Here is a 21,680-nt window from a genome sequence, read left to right on the forward strand (position 1 = left end):
GGTGGCAACCCCAGCACTGACATATGCGGTTGTGCAGATACACAGAGTAAACACAGGTGGAGGAAAGCTGAGCACATGTGAATTTAGCTTTATGCTGTACCCTCTGCACTTACTAGATCTTTTCAGCTGCCCATGAGTTTTGCCTGATATTATCTTTCATTGCTCCACAATTTCCCTCGACCCTATTTTCAACCTCTATCCCCATTTTTCCTTCTGTGATTTCACCGCTCCTTTTATTGTATTCTTTTACAGCTAATAGGAAGTAGTACAGGCCATTTCCAGCATTCCACCGCTGGCATAGAAACCACCTTGTGTAACATTAGGGCTAAAATCCAGGGTAGATTCTGTAGGAAGGTGTTGGATCGACAAGACGCATCTTACAAGTCAGATGTAGTCGCATGGGTCAAAATATAATGGGACTGATACAAAAATCTGATTTGTAAACTACATGGAAGATTTGCTATCCAACACGACATAACTGGGAACACTGCATGCTGCATCTTTGTCCGATGAGATAAAATATGATGGTTTCTTACCGAATTTTTTTCCCATTGAAATACATCGACTGTCGGATGTAGATGCATGAACAAACTCCACCATCCGACTATCTCATTTGACTTTCTATTCTAGCTATAGGGGGACCAGATTTTGTAGCAAATCTTGTGCTGTTGCGTGATGCTGCGTGTAGTTGCATGGCAAGATCAGATCAAATCTGACCTCTGATTTTCTTGGGATAGCAATACAAGTAATCTCTATCTGGGTATGCTGGGACTACCAGAGGGTGGTGGCAAAATCAATATTCATTACCCTGTCTAGTTGTGTCATGACTGCCAGTAGAGTAGGCAACAAAAGCAGAGACTCTGAAATTGTACTAGCTTCTTAAAATATAAAATGGATGGTAATAAACAATCGAATGAACATTATTACAATGCAAAATGTTAATTTATTATTATGTTTACAGTTACCTCAAATGTTATACTTGTACTAGGAGGCCCAGGATATTTCAATTTACCCCTGTGCACAAAGATCATCAGAGAATCCCAATGAAAACAAACACATTTAACACCTTGGGGATAAATATATGAAGCGTTTATGTACCTTTGTAATGTCTTTTTAATCAGCACCAATACTTAAACATAGCAAAGAAATTTGTCAATTTAAAATGACCCACTGATTTATTTTTGGCAGATGATCTGTAGATCCTGTATATCTTTATAATGGTGTTTTGTATTGTCTTTATTATTCTTTTATTAATTGCTGGCTGCATATAGTCACCATGCAGTTGCAGTTTTCCAGACACAGACTAAATGCTGACTTTCATCTCATTGTGTAAAATGGCTCATACTATAGGTTAATACAGGGTGACCAGAATGAACCCCATTCTGAATGTATAGGTCTGATTGTGGCAATATACCCTGCTCCAGTTTGTAAGCATCTTCTTGATGCAAACATCTCTAGCATGTGAACCAAATGCTCTTTGGGAGACTGCATACAATGACTTCAGGGCCATATCAGTGCTGTACATTGGCTTTTGCAACAACTCTATGACAGTGGGAAACAAGGGTGTTTAGAAGTGCTCAGGGCACAATATATGCTACTATTTAAAACCATTCTCTTTTCCTTGGAATCAAACTTGAAACGTTATTGGGCGTTGCATAAATAACAGAACATTCTCTGTTCCTGTTCTTGTGTGACAGTCCATATCAGAAAACACAATGAAAAATTACAGGTTGGTGGCTTCACACAGTGTCCACCATAAGTGCTTTGGGTGGTGCAGAGTGTGACTGACTCTGGTTAAGTGGAACTTCTTCTTTGGGAACCATCTTTTGTGACTCACACTGGTTAAGAGGCACCTCCTCCTTTGAAATCTTTTTAACAGTACCTTTGCCTTGTGACCTAAAAAGAGGAAGATCTGTTATATACGGGTCATAGATAATGTTGAAAACACAAAGTAGAATATGTCTTTAAATAGAACTATGTGATGTACAATAAGCTTAATACCTGGCTTCCACCTCTTCAACACTGTCAGGCAGCTGCTGGTTGCGGGTTTCCATCAGAAATGTGGCTGCACCTCCAGATATTATAGCAGTTACACCATAGATTGCAGATGGTAGGATAGGTGAGATTTCCCAGAGCAACAATATCAATGGAGCCACCACAGAGCCTAATCGGGCCATCATTGCAACAACACCCATCCCGGTCTGTCTGTATGGAATAGAGATGAAATAGTTATCACTTTTATTTATTGACTCTCTTGTATAAAGCTTGATTTCCACCCACAACCCACTGTTGAATAAAGGCTCGGCACCAACCTGATCACTGTGGGAAACAGTTCTCCTGAGAACAGGTAGGCACAAGCAAAAGATGCTGCCATACATCCTTTCCCAAAAACAGCCAGAACCATACGCAATATCTTCATTTCTGGAAGGAGATAAGGAATTAGCTGCCATATCTATACTGAATGGTAATTGTGTCATAGTTATCTAATATCTTTGACTAGGTCTAGGCATTGCAGTTCTTACTGTATATTGTAACTAATTGGCAGCCAGCAGAGCATCATATCTTCATTCATCTATCCATCCACATTTAAACTAACAATTAGGGTATTTATAAGTCCGAAAGCCAAAAAACTTTTACTATAAAATCTGAATTTTCAGTGGAACAAAACTAAAATTTTCAAGATTTATTATACCCAGAGGATGGAAGTCCAAATCCGAATATCCAGCATCTCAGACCTACCGAGGTTGTATAATTAAATGGGAGAGGTCCCTATACTATTGAAAGTTTCCTTAGTCTGCGCTGGAATTAGCCCAAAAATCTGACTATTTCGGAATTTTGTGATTCAGGAAAAAAAAAACAGAAAAAAACCCGAACAATTCGGATTTTCGTGTTTGTCTCCATTTCAATTAAATCGTACATTTTTAAAATAATAAATTATATATAAAAGGTCCAATTGTGGATTCTAGTTTGGTCAGACTTTTTTAAATTAAAATATTCAGAAAAAGTCGGATTTTGATAGTGTCAACTGACTGTAAAAGCAAATCTGCATTGCAGTGCTACTGTATGGTTGAATAGCCAGGGTGCACTATACTGCCCCATCCTACCTCTCTCAATATTCAGCTGTTCAGCTAGTACTGTGAAGTCTATTTGCCTCCAAGAGAGGTGGAAGATGTTAAACTGTTTTTGGTAGAGGCAGGCCAACAAACAGGCCTGTTGTTTGACTGACTGCTTCTATAAATATGGTTGTTTCTGGTCCCCAAAGGACATCTCAGTGCACCTGAGCCCCCAACAGTTTTGTTGAGTTTTCTGATGTTTTTATGGGCTATTCCATTAAATTGTAGGTGAGAGATGTTAACCTTGTCTCACGGATGAAATGCCCTCACCTGAGGATAACCAATATGAAGGATAGTGAGAGAAACATTTAATTGAAGTAGCAGTCATGGCCATGAAACTCACCCTGAGGTATAAAAGCATTGGTCAGGAGTACCACCCCAGCTAAAATCAGGACTGTAGTCTGTGTCACTCTGCGTCCTCCATAGGTCATTAGCAGTGCAGCAAAAAGCTTAGCGGGCATATCAATGGCTCCAAAGGTAAACTGCAGCAGGAAAATACTGATTCCAAAGTTCTGAAGGTCCATACCAATTCCATAAAATGCAACACCTGAAGAAAACCTGTGATACAAGTAACAAAAAGGAAGCTACTAAACCATGGCAATAGATCAATTACAATTCTCTGCATTAATGAAAAATTTAAAAAATGTCATGGGTGCTGGGGGTTGGAGCTAAAGACTCATGGGGGCAAATTCACTAAGCGCCGAAGCGCCGAACGCTAGCGTTAATTCGCTAGCGTTTGGCATTTTCGTTACTGCGCAAATTCACTAACGAACGCTGGCGTAGTTTTGCTAGTGTTACTTCGCACCCTTACGCCTGGCGAATTTTTGCTAGCGACGTAACTACGCAAATTCACTAACTTGCGCAGTGTACTGAACGCTACCTTTTACGCTAGACTTCCTTCGCCAGACCTGGCGAAGCGCAATAGAGTAGATAGGGATTGTTTCAAAAAAAGTAAAAAAAAACGCTGGCGTGTTTTCTACATTATGGGTGATAGGCTGAAAAAGATCGAAAAATTTTTTGGGGCTCCCCTCCTTCCCCCCTACATTTCCTGACTCATGGCAACTTACCTAGACAGTGGGCACATGTGTAGGGCAAAATACATTTTTTATTTGATGATTTGAAGGTTATCTAGGCATTTGTAGTGCTGATACGTATTCCTCCATTGAAATTTGAATTTGGCGCCGTATGCAAATTAGCTTTCGCTAGCGTAACTTCGCTTTACATAGCGAATCAACGCTAGCGCAACTTCGCAACCTTACGCTACCCCTGAGCGCAACTTCGGATTTTAGTGAATTTGTGGAACGCTGGCGAAACTACGCCTGGCGAAATGCGGCGAAGTGCGGCGAAGTTGCGCCTGGCGCAACTTCGCATCTTAGTGAATTTGCCCCATAGTTTGGGGATGCCTGTTAAAAAGAATAAAAGTCTGAGGTTCCTTACCATACCATCATGAGGCATATAGTCACTTTACGCATTCCTGGGGTACGAAATAAGTCAATTATCGAGTGTGGACGTTTAACATGGTTCATTTCAGATTGCATATGGGAGATAAGTATCTGAAACAGAGTACAATTATTTTTAAGAACACTGCGTGAAGGACTATTTTCCATACTGGAGTACAGCCAACGTAACACAAGTGACCAGAGTTTATAGCAAGATTCCAAATTGAAAGCTGTGGCTACGGCTAGACGTGATGGAAGGTATTGGAGAGACAAGTCCTGAATGATGTGTAAATGAATGGCGTAATTTGCCCATCCCTGGTCCGATTGACAAAACTGTAGGAAACTATGCATATCTACAATATGTTTAACCTTGACTTCTTGTCAAGGCTACAAGGAATTGTGAGCAGAAGTAGGAGGAACTTGACACCAAAGAACAGTCCAACGTTCAATAAGACATGGCTGGAATGGCTGCCAAATGTTCATCTACTAATACACACTTGAAGGGGTGTATACTTGTGAAATCAGTTATTTTTGGGTTTTTTCCTTGTAATTAATTTAAATCACTTTTTAGAGATCTGTTTCCATCTTGACATGAAAGCAGTATTTCTTGTAAAAAAATTAAATCCAATGTTTTATGAGACTAAAACATGAAAAATTCAAATGCAGTGATTCATTTTTACTCTGTATATAGCCCATGTGTACCACTAGTGGAATTAAACTGAACTGGGACCATTGTAAGCATGATACAAAAGTAGAGGGTCCAAAATTTACCTTCTCAGATAACATTTCTCCTTCCTTTCTTTTTCCATTTATTATGGCTACTCTTCGCAGGTCTTTTAGAGCTTCACTAGATCGACCCTTTAGCATAAGCCAACGTGCAGATTCTGGCACCAACCTGGAGAGGAAATATATTATATATGTATATTAATAACTACCCTGATAGATAATGAGAAAAAAAAATCTAAATGTCCTCCTTACCAAGAATACAAGAAGAAGAAGTAAAATGGGGCAGAAACAGTAAACTGCAGCCACCGCCATTCTCTGATGCCATATGCCAGTGCTGCTAACAGAAGCTGGCCACAGGTAAAGCTAACAGCGAAAAGAGTTCCCATGACAGTCCGTCCCTTTGGTGGTGTCCATTCAAGAACTGTCAATGAGGAATAGATATGCTTTAGTACCTACATACCAGCCAACTTATAACATGTATGGTTTTGAGCTGATTATACTATAAATATAACTGTGCCCGAAAGTTATCAGGAGAATACAGTAAAGCAATGTCCAATTTTCTATTGACAAATAGTGTAATGAAGATGAACCATTAAACAGTGCTAGGCAAGGATAAAAGATGTAGAAGCATAAGGCCTGAAACAGTCATACTCAGAGAGTTGGTATTGAGAACGATGCCTGAGAATGCAATCCCACAGAGACATCGGAACGTGCAATAGGTAATAAAGTTGGGAAGGAAAGCAGCACAGGTCCCACAGACAGCCATTGCAAGGTTTGAGACAATCAGGAGAGCCCTCCTTCCAAATCTGTATCAAGAAAAGAAAGCAAAAAAATGATCTGATGGACTTCATACATACTGTACATGCATACGCAGATTATCCCCTTGCATAAATGGACTCCTGCTTACAAAACACAACAAAGGGTAATCTAATTATCTGCTTTGCACAAACTTAACATGAAGTAGTTGCAGTGTTCCTGTTTGCCATGTTTCGCTTCATTTATTGAAATAACAATAGATATTATGTTTCGCTTCATTTATTGAAATAACAATAGATATTATTATTTTTGTAATTAAAACAATAGACAAAAAGTATGTTCAGCACAAGCCCTATTAATGGGCTGGACTAGGGGGCATAATGCCCCTTAAATAATATTTATATATATTAATATATTTATATATATTTATACATATATTTATATGTGTATATATTTATATATTTCTTGATGAGAAAGGTCCCCAGGTGGGACCGAAACGTCGGATAAAGATGTATATTCGCACGAAATAAAGATTATTCACTACAAGTGAATGCTGATCCTCTATTCACATCTATTTCAATACAATATACAATACACAGTGTGGGTACTGTGGGACATTATATATATATATATATATATATATATTAATAGTCCATTGGATAGAAACCTCACTCACAGGTCTTAAGTATTTTTTAAAAAATTTCATTTATTATCATATTGGCGACTGACGTTTCGGCCTAGTCCTAGGCCTTTCGAAAAGTGTAAAATGCTTAATGAACGTCCCATATATACAGGACATGGCGGGAAAACAGCTGATGTAACAATGATGTTTATATGATGTATATATATATATTAATATATTTATTAGGGCAGACAAGTCAAACATAAAAATATCAAATGACATGGAAAACTCAGTGAGGACTGCAGCTACCCAACGAGGCACTGCATACAAAACACAGAAGCTATGTCTTAGTATAGAAGAGCATAAACTGTACTGCATTGTTGAGTTCGTTGGTGACTATATTTATATTAATAACTCAAACTATACTTTAGGTTGGTTCTAACTCATGACTTGAAGATAATATATTTGAGTTGAAACATGTAAAGTAATGTTCAAGAAGGGTCTGGGGGCCACAAAGAAACAGGGAGAGGGTACAAGACTCCTAGAGTTTTGTGCTCTAGTGTATTTAATTCTTGGGGAGAATGAGGCCCGTCTAGGGCTGAGATGATGTTAGGCAGGGCCACCCCTTCCACTATGTGTGTTACAGTACCTGGTTGTCCCTAGCCTCCAGGCTAAAACAATAGGACAATAAGCAGGCTACCTAGCGGAGGGGGAAAAAAAGTATGGGCTGGGGGCTGACCCAGGGGGCGGAGTTAAAAGCAGGTTCTTAAGAGGAGGAAAAATGGGTTGCAGGTAGACTTACTTTTGTTTTTTATTTCCCACCAGACCTGGCAATCTGTGGGTTCTGGCAAAAGCCAGAGGGGCTGCTATAAGGTGCCATAGAAAGTCAGTATTTAGTTGGTTATTGGGGGCTGTTTTGGCCTCTGTGTGGGCTAATTGGGCCTTTGTGTACCTGTAATGCCAGGGCCTATTTTAATTCTCAGTCCCAACCTGTTTCCCACCTTCCCTCCCTAGGTGAAGAAGGATCCAAATGAGGGTGCTTCGGGGTGGCTTGCAACCGATCACCAAATTGTGACCTCCACATATTTTGACACAATACATGTCTCTGTGTCTTTATTGGGTAATAGGAGCACACCCTGAGGGGATGGGGATCCTTTGCTTAATGGATTCTTGAGTATGGAATGGGAAAAGAAAAGGATGGTACTATCTAGCTGGCTACAAGTTGTTAGCAGTGTCGGACTGGGCCGGCGGGACACCGGGAAAAACCCCGGTGGGCCCCGGGCTCTTGTGGGCCTCGCCGGCCCAGATCCGCTACTTAGTGGGGCGGCGTGACCCCACTTTGTTTGGGGCCGCAGTAGAATAGAATGGCTGCGCATGCGCACAAACGCGGCACCGCGCGCATGCGCACAAACGCGGCGCCGCGCGCATGCGCACAAACGCGGCGCCGCGCGCATGCGCACTAGCCCCCTGCAGCACTCCGGAGCGGCAGTGGCGGCTGGAGGGGGCCCTGGGGCAGTAGCCCCGGTGGGCCCCATGCCTCCCAGTCCGACCCTGGTTGTTAGGCATTGGCCAATAAAAAAATTAAAAGGCTGTTTTGTGTGCTCAGTAGAACTGGAATGTTCTTCCTAAAAACATGGATTTATGGGCAGGGATGCCATTAGTGGGGGACAAGGAAGAGTTTTGGAAGATTGGAGGTGGGGTAGGGTGAATTAGAGGAGAGGTCTTGAAGGCATATGGGGAACCACAATATGCCTTCTAAATATTACTTTCAAATGTGTTTAATTTTTTAAGTTTTTTTCAAAATCTAAGTTTAAAGTTTAATGTTCCTGATGTTTGAGTCTGTTTGCTCAGTAATTCAGGTGCAGAACTACACTTTTGCAACATTTAGTTGATACATTTTTCATCAGCATCTCTGGAGGTTTAGCAACTTTTATATCAATTCCAACAGCTGCCTGTAATGATTCTGCTCAGCAAGGCCAATGTATCAACTAAGGAGTATATTTATCAAGGGTCGAATTTCAAATTTGAAAAACTTCTAAATGCAAATTCAAAATGACCAAACGAAATGAAGTCGAAGTTTTTTTTGGCCGAATAGGTCAGTTTTCGATCGAATAGGCCCGTATTCGTTCGAAGCGCATTAGATAGAATTTGAATCAAAGTTTATCCCAAAAAGTCCACCAATTGACTCCAAATAGGTTCTACGGGGTTCCATAGGCTAAAACAGCAATTCAGCAGGTTTTCGATGGCGAATGGTCGAAGTCGAATTTTTAAAGAGACAGTTCATGATAAATTTCGATATTTGAAATTTTCTAAATTGTTTTCAAATTCAGATCGAATTTGGACTATTCCCTAGTCGAAGTACACAAAAAAATAGTTAGAAATTCGAATTTTTTTAATTTGAAAATTCACCTCGACTTTTGATAAATCTGCCCCTAAATGTATCAATTTTGAACAGTTTATAGGGTCGGCGACCCCGTCTCGCAGAGCTCCTTTTTTGAAAAATTTTACTTTATTAGACATAGAAAATAGAAATTAATTGGAAAACGCCTTTATTTCTGGTGAACTGAAACCAACTGAACTGAAAAAAGTGTTGGAAGGGGAACAACCCCTTTAACTTTATCCTTAAAGGGATACTGTCATGGGAAAAAAGCAGAATTCTGCACTGAAATCCATTTCTCAAAAGAGCAAACAGATTTTTTTGATACTCAATTTTGAAATCTGGCATGGGGCTAGACATATTGTCAATTTCCCAGCTGCCCCCAGTCATGTGGCTTGTGCTCTGATAAACTTCAATCACTCTTTACTGCTGTACTGCAAGTTGGAGTGAGATCACCCCCTCCCTTCCCCCCCCCCAGCAGCCAAACAAAAGAACAATGGGAAGGTAACCAGATGACAGCTCCCTAACACAAGATAACAGCTGCCTGGTAGATCTAAGAACAACACTCAATAGAAAAAACCCATGTCTCACTGAGACACATTCAGTTACATTGAGAAGGAAAAACAGCAGCCTGCCAGAAAGCATTTCTCTCCTAAAGTGCAGGCACAAGTCACATGACCAGGAACAGCTGGGAAATTGACAAAATGTCTAGCCCCATGTCAGATTTCAAAATTGAATATAAAAAAATCTGTTTGCTCCTTTGAGAAATGGATTTCAGTGCAGAATTCTGCTGGAGTAGCACTATTAATTGATGAGTTTTGAAAAAAAACATGTTTTCCGATGACAGGATCCCTTTAATGCAGCTCAGGGATTGTGCCATTCTCTTTTGTTGCACAACTTCACACTTTGCACTTTATAATTCAGATCTCTGTTGTCAGGTGAGTTGTAATAGAACTGTTATGAACAACTGCTGAACAAGTCTGTATGTTTTATAAAATACCTGTCAGACACTCCTCCAAGCACTACAGCTCCCACCAACACTCCTGCCATGTAGATGGACTGGGCTATCTGCCTCATTTTACGAAGTTTACAGACCAAGTCCCACTGCAATATTTATAAAACAGAGAAGAAAATCATTTCTGACACCAAGCACAAACATTTCATCTATACAAAAGCGGAAGAACAGTTTGAAATACAGTACTTTAAGCTTCATATAGGGCAACTCTTAGGCTCTGGACCTCTTCAGGTCCAGATTTTTGGCAATCAAAGCTTCCCAGTGCTCCGGTGCTTGACAGCGTGGCAAGCACCGGAGCACTGGGGAAATCAATCCTATTGGATTGGATAATCCATTAGGATTGATTTGCCACCAATATGGATGCATGCAGTTTAGTTACCATGCCATCATGTACAAGGTACTGATTTATTATTAAAGAGAAAAGGAAATCATTTAATAAAATGTGAATTATTTACTTAAAATGGACTCCGTGGAAGATAGCCTTTCCGTAACTCAGAAACAAATATCTGGATTCCAAATGCACCAGCCCAAGGGGCAAAGTCACTAAGCGACGAAAATGCGCTAGCAGCGACTTCGCTGCACTTTGCCAGGTGCTAATTCACTAAAATCTGAAGTTGCGCTCAGGGAGCCGAAAGGTAGCGAAGTTGCGCTAGCGTTACTTTGTCAAGCAAAGCGAAGTTACGCTAGCGATGCCTAATTTGCATACGGCGCCAAGTTAAAGTACAATGGACGTATATGTAGCAGCAAATACATTACACTACACAAGGCTGGGAAAGCTTCATTAAATAAAATAGAGTTGTTATTTTGCCCTATACATGTGCCCACTGTATAGTTTAGGTGCCATATGTTAGGAAATGTACGGGGGGAAAGAGGGTACCCCCAAAAAAATGTACAATCTTTTTCAGCCTATCAGAAAAGTAAAAGACGCCAGCGTTTTTTGGGACTTAGAAAAGATTTCAACTTTTTTTGAAGCAAGCCCTCTCTACTCTATTGCACTTCGCCTGGTCTGAGGTGGCGAAGGCAAGTCTGACGCAAGAGGTAACCTTCAGTAAAATTCTGAAAAAGTATGTGAATTAGCGTAGTTACATCCCTTCGCCATAGCACAACTTCGCCTGGCGTAAGGGTGCGAAGTAGCGCTAGAGTAGGTCCACTTCGCTAGCGAGTTTACGGCAGCACCCATTAGTAAATCTGCAAAGTAATGAAATGACGTCACGCTGGCGAATTTTCACTAGCGTTAGCCACTATGCTCTTTAGTAATTTTGCCCCTATGGGTTCAGCATCTCTAAAACAGTAATGATATAGGCCATCAAAGTTGTCACAGGAGCTTGCCATCTTACATTTTGTTAGGATTATCTATGACACGCACATGCTCAGTGTGTTCTGGGCAGCTGTTGAGAAACTGAGGTTCTTTTAATGCCTAATGGGTATCTGAAGCCCTGTAAGTTCACCGCCAGTAAGCCATAACTATACTTCACATTGCAGTTTCTGTTGCTGAGATAAAATGGCCTAGGATTGCTCAGTTTTGAAAAAAACAAATAGGACCATAGATACAGTCTTAGAAACTCTAGTTTCAAATCTACTACCACAATTGTTGGATGCACAGCATGGAAGGCAACGACATGACTTGTGTCCCATGTGACCGACTGGGCCATGTGAGTACTGCCAAACAACCTGTTTTTTTTTTTTTTTTTAACTTTGTATTTATTAAAGCTTGACAGAAAAAACATACAATGGAATGTATTTCTCACATGTAAACATATGGGCATGAATAAAGAACATCTTGACATACATTCACATCCTGATTATTCTAGTTTCTTATTTTTTAAGCAGTGAAATACCGTACGTTCATATTTATACATGAGAAGAACTGTATTGTGGGAAGGGGAGGAGAAAACTGGGGGGGGGGAGGCGGGTAGGGAGTTTGGTGGTTGAAACGCTAAACCTGTCTATGCAGTAAGCCTTCTCGAAATAGCCAGATATTCCACACTTCTTCAAATTTGTGTAATCTATTATTCATTAGAGCAGTTAGTTTCTCCATTTCGATAGTCCACCACAACCTATTCTGTATTTCCTGCATCGTTGGGGGGGGGGGTCCTTTCCACTTTTTTGCTACAAAGCCCCTGGTCGTTAAGCAAAGTTGAACGCATAGCTTGTGTTCATTAGAAGTCACTTGTTCAGGCTTTCGTAGCAGTAGAGCCGTCCAAGGATCTGGAGCTAAAGCTGTTGCTAGGGTATCATTAATTGTCCAAAAGACTTCTTTCCACAGTTTGTTGATTAATGGGCAAGTCCACCACATATGCATTTCATCTGCAATTTCCCCGCAGCCTCTCGGGCAGAGATCTGTCTTGTGAAACCATCTATTTAGTTTTTGGGGAGTATAATACCAATCGTGGTAAACTTTATATGCATTTTCTTTTATACAAGTGTTAATTGAAGCTTTTGCCATAGCTGATTTTGTGCTTGCGGTGGGGGTTATTGCAAACATATTCAAAAGGTGAGGTGTCTGGATAGTCCTGCCCCATTAATCTTAAATAAAGTGGGATATCTGTTGAAAGCGATAGTGTTCTCTCAAAGGTATTTGATATTGTGTTCGCAGAGTGTCCCACGTCAGTAATTTTGAATTACGAAACATATCCTGTACTTTCAAGATGCCATTGGTTGTCCACCATGCAAATGAAGAGGAGTTCAGCCCCGGAGGGAAAGCAGGATTATGTAACAATGGTGTGAGTGGGGATGGCCGTTTATGCGGATATAAGGCAGCCTTCACTTTGTCCCAAGTGTTAATTGAATACTTGATGAAAATGTTGTTCATGAGTCTTCTGGGCCTGTGTTTGTACTCTAGCCACAGTAGATCTGCTACTTTGTGGGGGGCAGTTAATTGATTATCAAGTTCTACCCACCTGTCATTATTAGCGGACGAGTGCAATTTAGCTACTAGCGCTAGTATGGCTGCTTTCCTATAATTTTCCAGGTGTGGAAAGGCTAAACCCCCTCTGTTGCTGGATTGATAGCAGACTGTTTTAGCAATTCTATGTTTCTTGCGTTGCCAAATGAAATCTAGCAGTTGTTGTTGTAGTTTGTCTAGTTCTTTCTTAGGAGGAGGCACTGGAAGAGCTCTAAACAAATATAAAAGCTTGGGGAGTAGATTCATTTTAACAGAACATATCCTGCCTAGCCAAGATATAGGCATGGTATGCCACCAATTGATTTCTGCTGTTCGAGCTATGCAATTGGGGATCTTGACTCCTAGGTATTTGAGTCCTTTATTAGCCCACTGGAATTCAAAATTGAGTTCGAGGAGTTTCTGCACATGTTTATCGAGAGAAAGATTGAGAGCCTCCGACTTAGTGTTGTTTATTTTGAAACCTGATACGCTAGCGAAGTCTTGTATCTCCTTATATAGGTTTGGCAGGGTAGTCTGAGGTCTAGTTATCGAAAAGATAGTATCGTCGGCAAAAAGCGCTACCTTATATGTATGGGATCCTATGGTTATCCCTGATATGTCAGGATTTCGGCGTATCCTATGAGCCAGGGGTTCAATGCACAACGCAAATATTAAAGGGGATAAGGGGCAGCCTTGCTTCGTCCCGTTTTTAATAGGAAGTGAGACTGAGTGATATCCCCCCATTGATATCTGAGCTGAGGGTCTGTCATACAGTTTCATTAACGCAGAAGTGAATGTTGAGCCGCATCCCATTTGCATAAGGGTATTTCCAATGTATCTCCAGTCTATGCGGTCGAAAGCCTTTTCGGCATCTAAAGCTAAGAGCATAGATGGAACTTTGTTGTTTTCGACCGCATATACTATTTGTAGAATCCGCCTAATATTGTCTGTTGCTTCCCTCCCCTGTATGAATCCAGTTTGGTCTGGATGAATGATCGTATGCAGGTGCTGATTTAGCCTATTAGCCAAAATTTTGGTGTACAATTTAAGATCCAGGTTTATTAAAGAAATTGGTCTGTAGTTTTGACATAAAGTGGGATCTCTATCAGGTTTTGGGATCACAATTATATTTGCCCTGGCCATATCCCGTATAATTTCTAGATCTGAAGTAAGTAGTTTGTTAAACAATTTAGTAAGTACTGGCACAAGGATAGATTGTAATTTCTTATTATACAAAAGCATAAATCTGTCTGGCCCTGGAGCTTTATATGATTTTTGTTGGGATATAGCCAGTTCTATTTCTGACTCAGTTATTTCAGCCTCTAGTTCCTCCCTCTGATTTTCCTGGAATTGTGATAGGTCATTTTCTCACAAATAGCGCCGTATCGTTGCTTCAGTTAATGATGAAGCAGTGGTCTTACCATTATATAGAGTTGCATAAAACTCTGAAAATGTGTTTACTATCGATTGGGGATTATTGATTAACTCTCCTTTTATTGACTTAATTGCTCTTATCAACCCCAATTTCTTCTTATCGCTGAGTGCCCTAGCCAACATTGTGTCTGGTTTGTTACTCTTATCATAGAATTTCCTCTGCGTTTTCTTTAATGAGTGTTCTGCCTTGTGTACTAGTAGCAGGTTCAATTCCCCCCTACATTTCTCCAATTCCATTAGGACCGCAGCGTTTAAGGTTTGTTTATGTTTGTACTCTAACTCACTCAATTTAGCTGTAAGCTTCGATATCTGTTGCCTCCTTAGTTTTTTAACGTAAGCTCCTTGCCTGATTAGGTGACCCCTGGTCACTGCCTTATGGGCATCCCAAATAATCGCTAATGATAGTAGTGATTCATTCAGTCTCCATTTTCCTCTCGAGGCTTGTAGCTGGGGAATCAGCAGGGAGCCCAAGATAGGAGAATGGTCCGACCAGGTTTTGGGTTCGATGCTAGAGTCACGTAAGTATGGGAGGTATGTGCCTGATATTAGTATCAGATCTATGCGGCTATAGGATTTGTGTGGTGAGGAGTAAAAGGTAAAATCTTTTTGTTTCGGATTTAGGATTCTCCATATATCAAAGAGATATTGATCTTTTAAAAATTGACGTAAAGCTCTGTTTGCTCTACCAGTGCCTCTGTCCCTTCTATGACCGAACAATCAAGTCTAACATCCAACACAGTATTAAAGCCTCCTGTGACCACTAAGTCTCCAGATTTTTTATCTTTTACAAAATTATTGAGGTGGGAAAAGAAACGTGATTGATTTGTGTTAGGTGCATATACCCCTACAATAGTTATCAGTTTATCATTTAATTGAGCCTGCAGTAATAGAATCCAACCTTCACGATCCGTATGTGAAGTGTGAACAAACAGGGCAGGATTCACGTATCAGAATCGCCACACCTCTCGTTTTGTTTGTCGCCGAAGAGTAATAGCATCTTGTTAGCTGTGGATGCCAATACTTAGGCTCCCTTCCTTTTTTAAAATGTGTCTCCTGTAAAACTATTATATCTGCATGGTGCTCCAAATAGTCTTTACAGGCCATCCTCCGTTTAACTGGTGTATTCTACCCTTTAGCATTATGTGATACTATATTTAATTTGTAATCGAATTGACTAGCTATAGTGAAATCTATATTGTGTGATCTGACAGGAGACCCAGTGCTCGCATGAGACATACACAATGTTATACAGTATACTTTGTACTTTGTTCAACAGCCATAAGGCATACAAAATGTTATACAGTGTACCTTGGAGTTTGTTCAACCACCTGTAATGAGGGAGGGGTGAGGTTGTGGGTTGGGGGAATAGGTTTAACCTTAACTGCTTTAACCATAAAACATACTCACAAAACATATAGTACATTGCCTTTGAAAAAATGCTGAAGAAGGAAAAAAAAATGATGAAAGTCATAGCAAAAAGAGTAGTCAGATTGACATTTTGGCAATGAGTTTGTCCCAACTGTGGCATTTGGGATAAGTTCCTCAAGGGTCCTTTCTGCGACCTGAGGTTTCCAACTGTCCTGGGGGGTAATAGGGAAGCAGAGGAAAAAAAATAAAAATAAGAAAAATAAATAAAAATAGAAGGAGAAAAAGGTTGCCTGACACCTCATCTCCCGGGACTCAAATAGAATCGTTGAATCCATCCATTAATGCAATTGGATATCTTCATGTTGTCTCCCATTGTTTCTGAGGAGGTGGTCTGCGACGCTGAGGGAGTGGATCATCTGGTGGATTGTACTCCAGTCTTGCCCTATGACAAAATCCTTTTTGTTCTCTAGGGTGATTGAGCGTATGGATTCTACCTCCATGGTGCACCATAAGCTTGAAGGGGTACCCCCAATTATAGCGGATATTGTGTTGTCGAAGATAAGAGGTTAGACCTTTTAGCGCTCTCCTTTTTGCCAGAATGGATGGTGCCAGGTCTGAATAGATTTGTATCTTATGGTCCTTCACTTGTATCTCACCAGATGGTTTAACTGCTTCCATGATGGCAGCTTTGGTGCGATACTTGTGGAGTCTCACTATCACATCCCTGGGGGGTTCCGATGGCTGAGGCTTAGGTCGAAGAGCCCTGTGCGCTCTGTCAATTTCTAGATCCGCTTCTGTACAATCTGGAAGCAAAGTTTGAAAAACTTCCATCAGGAGTGGTTCCAGATCTGTAGCCGATTCCGGAAGGCCTTTCAACCTGATATTATTGCATCTATTTTGATTCCCAATATCTTCCTGCTGAGTTTCGAGGTTCTCAATCTTATTGAATAGGTATGATATGTAGTTTTCCACCTGATGCGAATATTCCGTCAGATCGCCCACTTGAGTCTCTACTTCCTGGAGTCTAGTTCCCAGACTGGTTATTTCAGTTGATAGTTCCTTAATCGTTTTAGCATGCTCCACTTTAATTGCTTTCTCTATGCTATGAAAAAGATTAACCAAATCCTGCTTGGAAACCTGATTTGTTTCCTCTGTGTCCTCTTTCGCCCTTCGGCTGTCGCCGATGATAATGGCTTTTGAAGAGTAGCGGGAACTGCAGGGGTTACGGCACTGCTTACCGGTGCTGCTAGTATCTTGTGGGGCTGTACGGCGCTCCCGTAACTGCGGTTTGGCTGTAGCTCTTGACAGTCTCTTACTTGCGTGCCGCGTGGCTCTAGGCGCCACTGCCTGTGCGTTGGAACGGGTCTGCCTGAGTTGCCAGCTCCAGGATTCGGGTTACGTTCGGCTCCTGGCCCTGTACTGACCAAGTTAGGATGGTGTACAATTTGGTTCACCCACGGTAAATCGCTGTTTTAGCACTTTCTCTGGAGGAGCTGTAATGAACGCGTCCTTCCCGTTCCGCAGCTGGCCACGCCCACAACCTGTTATTTTATTACTACTGTACTGCAATAATAATTGTACATAGTGTTTCTTAAATAAATATCCCACATATGGTTAAAAAGTATCTGTGTTTGCAGAACATCACAAATGCACCATGCACTTTTATTATATGCAAGGGTTCCCTCTGGGTATATGTCTTGTGTGGGGAGTTAGGAGCCCCTTAGAAAGCAAAAACATGAATGGTTGTGTGTGTCAGTTTGAGAGGTGGGAGTTGTTTAAAGCTGATGGAAAGTCAACTAATTCAGATATGTTTCTGACTTATTGGGTCAGTTGACCCAGAAGGTCAAATGTCTCATTTTGAGTACACTCCTGCACATACTAATACACAGATATGCATTCAATTCACCCCAGTATAGAGTTGTCAAATCCAGTATAGTAAGATTTTCAAAATCTCCCTTTGGTAACATATAAACTATAATATAATTTCTTGTTTGAAAAATCTGTGCATTTTTCGCTAAGCAAAGGTTTAGCGTTAACACCTGCTTTGGAGTTTCGCTAATATTCTTTGTGATTGAGAAGAAAGAGGTAGTGACTTTCACGGCGACTGCCTAAAAATGCCCTGAGTTCTTTCTTTCTAAACCTTGTTTCAGAAATAGTGGACCCCATGAAACTAAATGGTATGGGACCAAAGTGATCAGTGCAGGGTGGCCCTTTGTAACCACCAGGATCCATATTTTGGCTTTCCTCCCAACAGCAGGAAGGTCTGATTATAGCTGCTTAAAAAAGCATAACAGGGTTGCTTTCCAGGGGCCCCTATGGAAGGGCCTCCTTCAGCAATCCCAGCTAAACCCACTTATGGTGGCACTGACTGTTTTTGATGTAAGATAAAAAGCAATTATTAGTCTACTTCCAACTGACTAAACAGATAATTAATATAAAGTTTAGAGCAGTTGATACTGCGGCATTTCTGAGGCTAATGGTACATTTGTACAAATACAGCACAGAGAAACTGGAGGAAATTGTATTTAAAGAGAATGCAAAATAGATAATATAAACTAGCTGTGCCTGTGCTAGTTGTGCATTACCTTTGTGACAATGGTGGAAGAGAAGACACTCTTATCGTAGATCCATCCATCTTCACAAGGTTCTGTATCGTTAGTTAAAGAACCATTTCTCCTCATATTATAGAGAGTTCTCCTGTAACGCAAGCAGCTCATGGGCTTTTCACTTTCGTCCACAGGAATAAATGCTGGCAGATCATTCTGGTCATAGCCCATTGTATTGTTGTCCAATGAGGGTACCCAACAGCGGTGTGCAGGAATAGCAGCAGTGAAGTTTTGTAAAAAGTTATGACAACCCATTAAGAGCATTGGAATTAACAGCATTGTAGTATGGATGATTTGAAACCGCCCAAGGCCACCGACACTCAGCAGGAGGTCATTGAAACCCATTGCTATATATTCTACAAATGTTGTTCAACAGAAACGCAGGTAGTCTGAATGCAATGTAAAAAATTTTTGCTGCTTAATTTGCATTAGGTATAAACCTCTGCAATGTGCTGCTCTCTAACTGATGATTTTTAATGTATATTTGCTGATGCCTTCTGTGTATCAGTGGCTACACTGGCAGTGAGTGAAAAGTTCAGAGAATATATGTCTCATGCATCTATTTTCTTTTATTGAAATTGTTCACAGTCTCTATAATATTTAATTTTTAGCCTGGTTAAAACATCACTAATTGGCATCTCATGGGGCGGGGGCATTTAGCATGTAGAGAAAAGGTAAAAGGGATTTTAACTGCATAGTGTAGTATCACTGCTGTAAAAGTAGGAATTACAGTCTGTTAACCATTTCAGTTCATTGTTTGGCCTGTAACATAGTAGGGCATTGCATACAGATTTCCAAACTATTTTTTTAGAAATTTGAACTAATACTGGCATCACTGTCAATCACAGACATTCATAATGGGTAAGGGGTACTGATGTTCTACTGGGGCAAACAATATGGCAGCATCCAATCATAGCCACAGAATGTGGTTGAGCTTACACTTTTGTTTTGTAAGATATCTATATATGATAAACATGCATGAATTTAGATTGATATAAACTCAATTGGCAGAAAGATATTTTTAAATTCTGGTAGCATGATGATACCTGTGTTTCACACGTAGATCTAGAACTGCTTGCTGCTTGTGAAGCATCCTACGACCAACTAGTGATCATGTCTCTATTTTCAATTAAAAAAATATTTGGTCTATAACCTTAATTACAAAAATACTATAAGTTGCTGAGGGATATTTTTGTGCTATTATAAAAAAAAAAGCACAGAAGTGCAGACAATGCCTAGTATCAATAGGGTTCAAAATAGCAAACACTGAAGGTAAGGACTAGAGCTTAGGTTAGGGTAACAGGGTTCTAAATCATGGACTGAATCCATAAGTTGCACGAACTTGCATCATTCAGGTTCCTTAATCATTTAGCAAAAGATTTTACATTATAATACTAGTTTAAATATTTACATTGCAATCAACATTCTGAGGACTTTGCAAAAATGTTAGCTTCGAGATCCAACTTTTTTTATGCTGTCACACAGTACAATAACATCAAAAAAATTAAAATATTTTTAAGTAATGAAAATATTATGTAGAGTTTCCCTGCACTGCTAAAAATGATCTGTTTGCTTCAGAAACACTTATGCTTATGAGGAAGTGGTTTGGTCCACAAAACGCATCAAGTGTGTATTGTTTGTGCGCTCCATGATTTTAATATGAATGACTAATAAATTAGTGATTTTTAGCCCCGCGAGTGTTCCTTGTTATTGGTACTTTCATTTGGATTCTAAGCTACGAGGAGCATTTTACACGTTGCAGCACAGCGTGAAGGCATTCAGAACAGTGAGTGCTCCCTTGCTCTTTTTCTGCTTTAGAAACACTACTATAGTTCTATAGTTCATATAAACAAGCTGCTTTGTAGCAATGGTGGAAATTGAAAAAGGGCTACAGTATATGGCACAGGTTAAGTAACACCTTTATGTTCTACAGAGCTTATCTGCCATCTGCTGTGTAACCTGAGCCTTTCTTCTTTGAATGGCTGCCCCCATTGCTACACAGCAGCTTATTTATTTAAACTATAGTAGTGTTTCTGAAGCAAACAGATGAGTTTATTACTTTAAATCACTTTCATTTTTTGGTGTTCCTTTTGGGATTCTGGACCATGAATGATTTGATCTACTTGTGGATGGACAAATGGAGCTAATCCAAGCAATCCTTGCAAGAGCTCTCCACAAATAACAGGCCGCCCATGCAACTACAGGCCGACGTAGCTAATTGGGTATTCAGTCGGGGTTTTTTCTTTGACCAGTCATTTGTGGTGCATTTGTCTGACAAAATCACACATGGACTGTGCATATATATATCATACAGTGTTAGGGTTGCCACCTTTTCTAGAAAAAAAATACCGGCCATCCTATATTTTTATGTTTTTTCCCTATACTTATCATTGCGATCATGCAACATATTTATGGGCCAGGCTGGTAAAATACCAGCCAGATGGCAACCCTATACAATGGGCCTCATTTATCAACGCTGGGCAAATTTGCCCATGGGCAGTAACCAATAGCAACCGATTAGTACTTGGCTTTTTTCAGTCAGCTGCAGATAGAACAATGAATACAACAATTTGATTGGTTGCCATGGGTAACTGCCCAAGGGCAAATTTGCCCAGTGTTGATAAATGACCCCCAGTGTGCTTATATGGAAATAACCGGAGAGAGCTCCAGTTTTAGGAACAGAGTCAAAATGAAGCCAATGTGCAGGTTTCACAATACAACGCAATGTTTTTGCTTGCAGCGAGATTCAGTCAATTTCTGCTGATATCAAATGAATCCTCTGGGGCAATTTTTCTATCCATGAAACAGAGAGGTACTGTAACTGAGTTCAAGTTTTTCTTATGGCCAGTCAGACCAATACGTGTATCTATATATTATATATTTTATTGTAACTGAGGGCAGGCAGTCTGAGGTGACTTTCATCAATGCACAACAAATAAATGCTGGAGATTAAACAAAAGTTTTCTTTGTCATTTTCTACACGTTGTTCTGGGTCAAACCATAATAAATGGTCTCCAACATAGCATGGACTTGTTATGTAGTGTAGTGTGCAGATTTGTCAACAACCCACAGAAACATAAGGAGAATCCCCATCCCAAAAGCTCCCCCGTTGAGTGACCACGCACGCGTGCGACCTGACGTCACTGGAGACCCAAATGAGCCACGCCCACATTCTCCCGGTGCCTCCACTAATTATTTTGACAGTTCTAAGCATGGCGCTTTAAAAATCTCTTGCAGGGCCACATTGAGCTATCCTAAATGTCTGTAATTAAAAAAAACCCTTCTATAAATCCATAGCTGCAGGACATCAGCATTCTCATACAGTATAACAATTTGGAGA

At 40.4% G+C, this 21,680-nt stretch overlaps 1 protein-coding gene across 1 annotated transcript; it reads right to left on the minus strand.

Moving 5' to 3' along the window:
• Positions 1–1,739: 1,739 nt before the first annotated feature.
• On the minus strand, positions 1,740–18,861 carry LOC108713872 (solute carrier family 22 member 20). The gene is made up of 10 exons (XM_018257548.2): positions 18,320–18,861; positions 10,034–10,137; positions 5,930–6,084; positions 5,531–5,699; positions 5,324–5,447; positions 4,551–4,666; positions 3,457–3,671; positions 2,313–2,421; positions 2,002–2,205; positions 1,740–1,896 (listed from the first exon to the last, which is right to left on the minus strand). The coding sequence occupies exons 1-10, from the start codon at positions 18,683–18,685 to the stop codon at positions 1,740–1,742; spliced, it is 1,719 nt and encodes a 572-aa protein (XP_018113037.1). The 5' UTR covers positions 18,686–18,861.
• Positions 18,862–21,680: the final 2,819 nt, after the last annotated feature.

This window comes from Xenopus laevis, chromosome 4L (genome assembly GCF_017654675.1).
Source record: "Xenopus laevis strain J_2021 chromosome 4L, Xenopus_laevis_v10.1, whole genome shotgun sequence".
NCBI lineage: Eukaryota > Metazoa > Chordata > Amphibia > Anura > Pipidae > Xenopus > Xenopus laevis.